The sequence below is a fragment of the Cydia amplana genome, chromosome 8 (assembly GCF_948474715.1).
Source record: "Cydia amplana chromosome 8, ilCydAmpl1.1, whole genome shotgun sequence".
NCBI lineage: Eukaryota > Metazoa > Arthropoda > Insecta > Lepidoptera > Tortricidae > Cydia > Cydia amplana.
The window spans coordinates 18123981-18135071 of NC_086076.1; the positions used below are offsets into that span (position 1 = coordinate 18123981).

At 40.5% G+C, this 11091-nt stretch overlaps 2 protein-coding genes across 3 annotated transcripts; one reads left to right on the forward strand and one right to left on the reverse strand.

Moving 5' to 3' along the window:
• Nucleotides 1-46: 46 nt before the first annotated feature.
• Nucleotides 47-7518, reverse strand: LOC134650112 (eukaryotic translation initiation factor 3 subunit G). Its single transcript, XM_063504947.1, has 6 exons — nt 7377-7518; nt 6802-6984; nt 6139-6303; nt 4895-5018; nt 2041-2273; nt 47-244 (listed from the first exon to the last, which is right to left on the reverse strand). Exons 2-6 carry the CDS (start codon nt 6982-6984, stop codon nt 101-103), a joined length of 849 nt encoding a protein of 282 aa, XP_063361017.1. The 5' UTR covers nt 7377-7518; the 3' UTR covers nt 47-100.
• A 141-nt stretch (nt 7519-7659) lies between these two features.
• On the forward strand, nt 7660-11000 carry LOC134650111 (band 4.1-like protein 5). Of its 2 annotated transcripts, none has more exons than XM_063504945.1 (2): nt 7660-7786; nt 8308-11000. In XM_063504945.1, the coding sequence occupies exon 2, from the start codon at nt 8328-8330 to the stop codon at nt 10356-10358; it is 2031 nt and encodes a 676-aa protein (XP_063361015.1). In that variant the 5' UTR covers nt 7660-7786; nt 8308-8327; the 3' UTR covers nt 10359-11000. The 2 variants fall into 2 exon arrangements, with proteins under 2 accessions (XP_063361015.1, XP_063361016.1); XM_063504946.1 differs by lacking the exon at nt 7660-7786 and adding an exon at nt 7987-8216.
• Nucleotides 11001-11091: the final 91 nt, after the last annotated feature.

Sequence of the window (11091 nt, forward strand, 5' to 3'; positions counted from 1 at the left end):
ACATACATAGTCGTCACATAGTGTGACGTAAAATAAAAGACAACCATACATTTTATACAATATATTTTGTGAATGGAACGATAATGCTGATAATACACAATTAATTGTTCTGCGGAGGCTTGGACCACTCGACGTTGAGGATGAGATGGTCGTACCCGTGGCCGTTGAGGGTCTGGATGGCTTTGGCGGCGTCGGCGCGGAACTTGAAGTGCACGTACGCGAAGCCCTTGCAGTGGCCGGTGCTCTGGAACAGGTATTTCATATTAAAATACGCTTAATGGCAATATATTTATGAATAGATCTCAGTGAAGTTAAATATTTTAAAATTTTCACAAGTAATGAACCATCTTAAAAGTATAATAAGTTTAAAAAATTCAAGTATTCACATCTGGAATCAATCATCATCAATATTAACGAATATAATAAGAAGTAGGTGGACTCTTGTTTCATTTAGTTTTTATTTTTGATGTATTATTTCTGGTTCCTTTAGTGAGGTATATTTTCTGCACCGGCGCAACTCCTTTCAAGAATTTCCTGTCCATTACCGGGTCGATAATACCGACCGTACCTAGCGTCAATTTTACTTATAGGACCAGCAATGTACGTCGAATTGTCACCGTATTAGAACAAATTAAATTATTTTCAGAAAATATTTTAATTTGTTTTTATTTCAAGTAGACACACTACTATAAATTATAAACTGTGAATAAATGTCATATACTAAGAAAAAGTGACCAAGGCCTCCAGTGCCCCAGGCTGGAATCGAACCAGCGTCCTCTGCTATCGCGGCAGGTGCCTGAGCCATTCGGCCACCGGGCCACAGCGGCATAGGTCGAATTTTTCCAAGTATATGCACTTCTTACTGAAGGCTTATGGCGCCCCCTGGCCACCTCTAAGGTAGAACAGTATGGTTCGACCTTTCTAACTGGATCATCTCAGGTGATACCGAGTTAGCAAGAAGTGCGAGTTCGAAGTGCATATACTTGGAAAAATTCGACCTATGCCGCTGTGGCCCGGTGGCCGAATGGCTCAGGCACCTGCCGCGATAGCAGAGGACGCTGGTTCGATTCCAGCCTGGGGCACTGGAGGCCTTGGTCACTTTTTCTTAGTATATGACATTTATTCAAAGAATTGTCACCGTCAGGTGAGAATCGTCACCGTGGTGAAACGGGGGCCGGGTCCTCCAAATCAGTTCGCACCGCAAAGTTACCGAGCTCGGAGATACGGATACCTAACATCTACTACTTTGGCACTTTCCTCAAGAAACTCGTATATTATGTGTATTCGTATTTATAATAAATTACCTGACATTTTTAAGAATAATAATTTGAATATATTTAAATCACAAGTCCGTGCTTGGCTAATACAGAGATGTTTTTATAGTGTTAATGAATTTTTAAATAATGATTTAATGGGATTTGACTATGTATGACTTCGACTTTAAGATAACATAGGAAATATTTGTTTGTACACCTCTAAAGGTAGAGTCTTGGTGAGTCCATGAAATATTGTTACAATAGTAATTACCGGCAATGTAACCCATTTCTCACAAACAATAAAGATTATGATTATGATTATTATGATTATGATTACTACTGACCAGGGATGTTGCGAACATCCGCATCCGCATCCGCAACCGCGGAACTTCCGCATTATTTTCAACATCTGCATCTGCATCCGCATCCGCATCAGATCGATGCGGAGCTTATGCGGATGCGGATGTCGAACAAGCCGGTACAGGAACGTCTTAGCGGCGGCGTAAGTGCTAGGTAATTTCGTCATTACCTATAATGAAATCGTCTAGATCCAGAAAAGTCGGCGAAGTTACTGTTTATTAAATATAACGCACCTATATTCTTGCTTAAATACTAAACGTTTCGTTTTTTTAAATAAAAAAACGCTAAAAATGTAATATTTGATGTTTTCCAAGTACCTAATCTTGACATCCGCATCCGCATCCGCGGATGTGAGCCTTTAAATATCCGCATCCGCATCCGCGGATGTCAAAAAATCTACATCCGCAACATCCCTGCTACTGACCTTCTCCTTGGCGAGGTAGAGCTTCTGCACGGGCCCGAAGCCCTTGACGAGGTCCTCGAGGTCGGCCTCGACCGCGAAGTTGCTGAGGTTGGAGATGCGGATGGCGGCCACGTCGTCGCGGCGCGCGTCCGGCGGCCCGCGGCCCGGCGCGCGGCCCGCGGCCCCCTCGCGCAGGTACGGCGCCACGTACTTGTTGGTGCCCGCGCCGGCCACGCCCGAACCTGGCTTAGCGTCTGACGACACAACACAATAGGGATGTTGACACATGTTGAATTTTATAACAAAATCTAGTAAAATAGATAGCAAACGAGCAATTTATCACAATAATGTGGATATTAAAATAAAATATTGAAAAATTACAAAAATACAGGACCTGAAAGTTTCAAAATTTAAGTTTTTTTTAGATTCCAAAAACGATAAAAGTAAGGGTGCCATTCGATTCCTTACATTTCACCAAAAAAAATATTGTATAGCAACTATATACATAAACGCAATATTTCACCGACAAAAACACAATTTTCTTGTTTTGTCCATACTACAACGTGGGCGATGACGTCACGGCCTCTGGCCGTTTTGTACAGGGCGTTTCGCGAGTGAAGTGCGACTGTCGGACTTTGACTACAATTTCTGACTTTTGTGTTACTTTAATGCAATGGGTCCCATATAGACATTTGATCCTAAAAACAAACCCGATCGATTGATACCATAAAAAAAAATTAGTCATGTAGCCTATTCTAATGCAATGATTTATAAACTCAAGATAGGTTATAGGCGTTCCGAAATTGAAGCGCGTACCCTGTGACAAATTGGACAAGTTGCCTTTAGTCGAACCTGAGCAAGCGAGAAATGTACACGTGCTAACGAGCTCCCGCACACCGAAAGAGAAAGAGAGCTTATGTAGTGTGACAAAGATGGATGGAATGAGAAAATTAATCAAAAATAACAGATTTCTTCGTAGGCACAGAAATAAATATGGAAGTATTTTTTGTGCTCCTCAAGTATGAGTATAACCTATCTATGGTTATATAATATCATTGTTCTAATGTTGCTCTTATGGTACTAAATTGCATTGAAAGAAATTCGTGCCCTTGCGACGCTAGCGACGAATTCTCGATCCTTCTGCAAAAAGCTTTCACTCGGTTTAGACTCTCGCGCGAGCCACGAGACGAGCCGCGAGCCGCGCCACGAGACGCGAGTCCACCGTTTACACTCGCGTTCGGCTTGTCATTCGCTTATAAACCTTATGCCGTGCCGTTAGTGTTTAAATTATATTAGCTCGACGAGCTTGCGAGCCACGAGACGAGCCGCGAGCCCACCGCTTACACTCTCGTCTCGTGGCTCGGCTCGCGGCTCGTCTCGTGGCTCGCGCGAGAGTCTAAATCGACTATTTTAATTTTTTTTTAGCTTTTAAGTACTACAATTCTTTTTAAGAATATACATACTAACAATAATGAAATCAATGTTATCTAAATGGAATAAATGAATTGAATTGAAAAAGAGCTAACGGTGTCACATTCGCCAGATATAGATTTTAAATATTGAACATACTGCAAACCATGACCAAGTTACCTAACTTTAACAGTTTCAGATGTACATTTTGAACCCTAAATGGATCAACAATTTAAGTCTGTGACCGCACCTATACTATTCCTGAAGTTATTATTAGTTAATTTGACACTTAATCGAAATCAAAATTAGTCCATATGACACCGGTAGCCATTAATGGGTTAACCCAACCACAGCGGCAACAGGAATGTTTTTTTCTTTCGTAAAATAGCCGCCAGCGGCCATGACTGGACATTGCAACACCCACCTGCAGCTTTGGCCGCCTCTCCGATCTTGGTCTGTGCCATTTGTGTGTTCTTGAAGGGACAGCTGAGGGTCCAGTGCTCGCCCTGGCACGTGCGGCACTTGGAAATCACGGCTGCTGGTCGTAGGCTGACTGTACAAGACTCTAGTGGCCATGACTAGACATTGCAACACCCACCTGACGCTTTGGCCGCCTCTCCGACCTTGCTCTGTGCCATCTGCGTGTTCTTGAAGGGACAGCTGAGGGTCCAGAGCCCGCCCTGGCACGTACGGCACTTGGAAACCACGGCTGCTGGTCGTAGGTTGACTGTACAAGACTCTAGTGGCCATGACTAGACATTGCAACACCCACCTGACGCTTTGGCCGCCTCTCCGACCTTGCTCTGTGCCATCTGCGTGTTCTTGAAGGGACAGCTGAGGGTCCAGTGCCCGCCCTGGCACGTGCGGCACTTGGAAATCACGGCTGCTGGTCGTAGGCTAACTGTACAAGACTAGTTGTCATGACTGGACATTGCAACACCCACCTGTAGCTTTGGCCGCCTCCGACCTTGCTCTGTGCCATCTGCGTGTTCTTGAAGGGACAGCTGAGGGTCCAGTGCTCGCCCTGGCACGTGCGGCACTTGGAAATCACGGCTGCTGGTCGTAGGCTGACTGTACAAGACTCTAGTGGCCATGACTAGACATTGCAACACCCACCTGACGCTTTGGCCCCCTCTCCGACCTTGCTCTGTGCCATCTGCGTGTTCTTGAAGGGACAGCTGAGGGTCCAGTGCCCGCCCTGGCACGTGCGGCACTTGGAAATCACGGCTGCTGGTCGTAGGCTGACTGTACAAGACTCTAGTGGCCATGACTAGACAATTGAAACTCCCACCTGACGCTTTGGCCGCCTCTCCGACCTTGCTCTGTGCCATCTGCGTGTTCTTGAACGGACAGCTGAGGGTCCAGAGCCCGCCCTGGCACGTACGGCACTTGGAAACCACGGCTGCTGGTCGTAGGCTGACTGTACAAGACTCTAGTGGCCATGACTAGACATTGCAACACCCACCTGTAGCTTTGGCCGCCTCTCCGACCTTGCTCTGTGCCATCTGCGTGTTCTTGAAGGGACAGCTGAGGGTCCAGTGCTCGCCCTGGCACGTACGGCACTTGAAGATCACGCTGCTGGTTGGAGGCTGCCAAGATAATATTACAATTGTAAATAATGTAAGTCCTGATAAATAATTATGTTAGGCTAAAAATAGGTGACAAAATTGGTAAAGGGATCATTTGACATGTGACCATAAAGGCGAAAAGACACATATCCCACGTACGCAACGTATGCAATGCATTATGACATCAGAACCCTGAAATTTGTATGTTTAGAAACATACTTGTCATAATACGCAACGCAACGCATGACAAGTATGGTTCTAAGCATTAGTGTTGAGTCGCTCACTCGTGAGGCACCTCATTTGTACCACTCATTTTGTTAATTTGTCGCAGTACTTCGTAACGCAAAAATGTCATACTTCACTCCTCTATTCATTTTACTTCATTCTAAAATTATCTTTCTCCTAAAAGTTCTATTCTTAACCTCCAGAATTGCACTCCAATTAAATGTTACTATTTATTTATTTATAAAGGAAGTTATGAATACATAAATACGTATATACATTAAATATTTTTGTCGCCGTTGGAATTAATGGAATAGTCGACGCTGAAAATATGCTAGTACCTCACCTCATTTGAAGTAAGACAATGTAACATTTCATTTTAGAAAATGAGGTACTCATACAAACTCATTTTAAATTGATGTCCTACCCATCACTACTAAGCATACAACTTTCAGGGTTCAGATAGATTGTCATAATGCATTGCATACGTTGCGTACGTGGGATAAGTGTGTTTACACCTTAATTAACTATACAGCTCACGGAAAAGCGTGAAAACTAAAAAGTTATACTATACAAGTGTGGCTTTTGAGTCAAAAAGTTTGGAGCCTTTTTGATATTACTTACACACATGTTGTTCATTAAAAAAATGATTTAACTACATAAACGTTTTTTAAATATAAAGTTCACATCTCTCCTGTAGACATACCTTAAGTTAAGGGCTACAAAGCCTAATTTTCTGCTTGAACCCTTATCCACATAAAGGAATCTATTATCTTCCTTTTTTATTAAACCTGTGAGACAAATCGTAACTTATATTCACACAAACTGTTAATAACTTTTATCAACTTTTGTCCATGAGAGTTGACACTCATCCTAGTTTTAAAATCTAAACCTGACTTGTAAAATGGCCCTCATATACCTTCAGTCCATCAAGTTGTCCATCATCAGGTCGCTGGGCCTCCTCCTTGCTGGTGATGAACTGCATGAACACATCCTCAGCAACGTTGGTGGTGGCCGGGTTCGGTCCTGGCTTGTCGCTGGCAGAGTCACCGAATTTGGTCCAAGTCTTGCGCTTCGCAATGCTCTGTAATGGGAAGAGTATTGGATTGAAATCTCATTGGGCACTTTATTGATTCTGATTGGTAATTCTTGCAATTTGTGATTTTACAAAATTCTATCATGCTATAGAGAGCATGAGAAGTTTGACAAGAGTTACAGAATTATTTTAATTTGATTGATAGTAGGTAATAGTATTACCATATTAATTTGATCTAAATGATGATAAACATTACACATATGGAACTATATAAAGGGTACTGAATTGTTAAACAAGCTGGCTATAGTGGCTACCTATTGACTGTAAGGTGGTTTTATAATTTGTTAGTTGCATCTTTGCTACAACTTTATACCCGTTGTAATAAGAAACTTGGTGTGAAAAACATTATGTCTGATGTATCATTAAAAAGATTAATAAAAATAAACAAATGAGGAGCGTCTTTTCAAAAGGGCTTATTTCTCTATGAAAACCATACAAAAATAAGCCCTTCTGAAAAGACACTCCTCAAATGAAAGAGCACCTTACCTTGGATACTACACGCTTCTCAATTTTGTATGTACGAACAATCTTGACTTTTTTATTGTCATTATCATATTTGTATTCTGTGACTATCTTCAGTCCATTCTCCACAACTTCTGACGGCGGTGGCAGAGCTCCCTGGTCTATTTCAACCTCATCCGCCCATGATGACTGGATTTCGTCCCTCATCTAACAAAATTACCATGTTTCAATATTTCAAACAACAAAATTGTAGTTTACATTACGCAAGGAACTCGGCTGGTGTAATAACATGTAAATAGAGTACAGAGTAAAGAGTAGATTGACCCCTGAATGCTAACTAGAGAACTTTCATGCAGTTTTTAGGTTGTTGCAGTGACATCAAAGTTACTAGTAGTTGTGACGATATAACAACAGCATTATGAATCTTTTTTAGATTAGATTATACAGTCTAAGTCTTAAAATTTTACCATTCGACAAGATTACTGAACAACTTGTTATACATGTATGACTAAACTTATTCAAAGGCGGCTTAACCTCACCAACTTTGGTTATAAAATGTATAACATTGCAACCACTAGAAATGCGCATCATGTACTTACGATTGAATTGTTTACCAAAGTAACAAATATCAGGAATTATATTTGAGTTTTAGGGTTAGAATCCACACACAACACATCAGCAACAAAAAGGGTGCACGAAGGAAACGAACAAAATCAGTGACATTGAACGGAACGAATTGAACGAATGAAAAGCTGTCAACTCGCGAATGAAATAGGGTTGCCATATGGGCAAAAGGGATTTGAAAACATTTAAGTTAAGGTTTATCCCGCTTACTCAAATGTGTTTTTTACGCTTTGTTGACGTCAACCTCAATAATGTTTTTGTATTGTATAGATATATTTAGTCTATGTTGTAAGCTTCTCGAAGGGGTGTTGTGAATTTGTGCTTCAAATGATTTAAATTAAATAAATCCCAGCGTATTTTGAAAGGAGCTGTGTCTTTTATTCTGGTAATTATGTTATTCTCTTAATACTGTACGTGATAGTGTGGTTTTTCTGATATATTACTGATTTATTGCACGTTTGCACAATCGATACACTAATGACATTTGGTACGAGCAAAGTTATCAGTAAAGTGCCTTGAGTACATTTTGCAAGTAAGTTTACGTCTTATAATTAAATTAAAAAGGATAAGGAATGAAGTTAGGCCTGCACGGAGAAGTGTTGTGAAGGGAATAAACAGCTTACGACGGCTTATAGAGAGGTCACGACAATTTTCGCAGCACAAATCCATGACGAATGAACTTTACATGTTATTTCTAAAAACCTGTTTTGTACGAGACGGTATAGATTGCATAGAAACTGTATGGATAATTTAAATGTCACGAGCGCCTTTTTGTGACGAAAGTGTATCGCAACATTAGGTTGTTTTGATATTAGGTAAATAATAATTACCATGTGTCACCTATTGTAATGAACTTGACACAGATGGTTAGCAAATACCAATATTTCAGTATTGTTTTTCTTACAGGTTTTGCAGCAGAACGCAAAATGCTGAGATTCCTCAGCCGGAGAGGCCGCTCATCGAGCCAGAACCGAAACAAACAAGGTCAGAAAACACCTACAAATAAAAACTTGATACAATGTAAAGTAATGTTACTAGATGATACCGACTTGTCCATTAACTTGTCCAAGAAAGCCAGCGCTGTAGATCTATATGAACAAGTGTTTTACTCACTTGACTTAATTGAAAAAGATTACTTTGGTTTGCAATTTACTGACACAAACAATGTAAAGCACTGGCTGGATCCAACAAAAACCATAAAGAAGCAAGTTAAAATTGGCCCACCATACACCTTAAGACTTAAGGTTAAGTTCTATTCATCAGAGCCAAATAACTTGAGAGAGGAACTTACTAGGTATCAGTTCTTTTTGCAACTGAAGAAGGATATCCTGGAGAGTAAACTAGAATGCCCTCACTTGACGGCTGTAGAATTGGCAGCTTTGGCTCTGCAATCAGAGCTCGGGGACTTTGATGAAGTACTCCACACCCCTGCCACCGTCTCAGAATTCAGGTTTGTACCCAATCAAACGGAAGAGATGGAGATTGAAATATTAGAAGAATACAAAAAATGTAAAGGCCTGACCCCGGCTCAAGCTGAAGTCAACTATTTGAACAAAGCCAAGTGGCTAGAAATGTATGGTGTCGATATGCATATAGTCCTTGGTAAAGACGGGTGTGAATATCACCTTGGTCTCACCCCAACTGGAATTCTTGTCTTTGAAGGCCCTCAGAAAATTGGTCTGTTTTTCTGGCCTAAAATAAGTAAACTCGACTTCAAGAAGAAGAAGCTCACTCTTGTTGTGGTTGAGGATGATGACCAAGGTCGCGAACAGGAGCATACTTTCGTGTTCCGCCTCCATAATGAAAAAGCCTGTAAACACTTGTGGAAGTGTGCAGTCGAGCACCACACATTCTTCCGCTTACGAGCACCAGTCAAAGGCCCATCAGCGCGACAGAACTTCTTTAGAATGGGTTCGCGTTTCCAGTACTCTGGAAAAACAGAGTATCAAACAACTCAGCAGAATCGCGCGCGTCGCACTGTCCAGTTTGAGAGACGGCCCAGTCAGAGATTTGCTCGAAGGCAAAGTCATGTTCTTCGGGAAAGAGAAAAACAGACCACGCCTAAAGCAGAGGCTTCAGTTTCTAATGAAGGAACAGATGAAGTACCCAGTGTATCCACTGAATTAGCGAGTTTAATGCCTGACTCTAACCAGGGTACACTTTCTAGGAAGAGTAGCGCTAAGTCACAGAAGTCTTCTATTCTTGACACAGATATGAGACTAGCTGAAGTTGGAGAGCCATCAACTAAGAATCTCATGGATGAAGAGCCACCGAAAGAAGTCCTGGTCTCGAAAGAGGATTCTATAAGCAACAAAGTTTTGTTTAAGGTAGAGAAACCTGTCATAGAGGAAAAGAAAAACAATCTTACCCAACTGGTTATCAACAAACCAACTTGCAACTGCTCCCCAGCCACACCTGTGTCAGACTCTAACCCTCTTAATGATCTCCTAATGAGTTTGGTTAAGGAGAAACTAAATAATGATGATTCTAAAAACGAAGTGAAGAGAGATCAATTAGACTCGGCGGGGGACAAGGAGTTTAACAACCAAGCTAAATGCTATTTGACATCTACAAAGGCTCTGCCACCAGGACAGCTTAAATGCAATAACATACTGAAAGCTCGTGAGAATGAAGTTAAAATTATAAACGAAACAACGAATATTAACTTATCTGTGCAGCCGTCACCATCCCCGAAGATTCTGAATGAGCCTGTTGGTCAGTCTTCTCAGAATAATTCTCAGTATGTGTCAATAGTTGTGGTGGAGCCTCCTCAGTCTCAGGCTAAGGTAGCGTCTCCGAAACCAGCTCCGAGGAAAGAGGAAGTCACTCCTAAGGTTCAACCGATATCATCACTATCACCCTGGCTAGTGACATCAGAGCCTAGTTCTCCATCCGGGATTGGTGAGAAAGAAATCACTATAATCCATCGTAAGTCTGTGATCACTACACAGTTATAGTTTACTTACTAATACCGTATATAATAGTGGTAATATATAATTCATAATGAAATCTGTTGATTTCAGTATTTTGAAGTATTTTGTTGTTAAGGAGAGTATTATTGTTGTGCCTTAAAAATATTGAATAACTGTTTTGGTCAAATATGTACTTATGACGAGCCCCCTATTAATTATATTATACATGTTAAAATCGTCTTAAAATAAGTATAAGCTGATACCATCTTGGTACAATGATAATCATTTCGCTTTCAAAGTTTCGAAAGGAAACCCAAAGCGAGACTGATAATTTAATATAGTGTCGAATTGAATAATTCGGATTTACAATGTCTTATATAAAATGCAGTACTTAGTTTAATTAAGACTGAAAAAGTTTTAACATGATGACAACATTCCGTAGCTATTTAATATTGTGATATAAATGGAATTTTACCGTCCTATTGAAGCATGTTTATGAATATACATTGTTTGTATTATTAACAATAACAATAGAATTTAGTACAATGAAATGTCAGTATTAACAAATGTAACAGTCGATTTTGTTTAATCAGGGGTGCCATAATTTTCTCACCTCTCGCAGTTAACTATCATAATAAATAATAACCGAAATGATTAATAAAATGTAAACTTATGTAATTAGAATAATTTTAAATTTTGTTATGTTATGACTAATGCATTAAACTTATAACGAAAATATGAGTAATATTTTCGACTTTCTTAAAACGAAAATAAATAT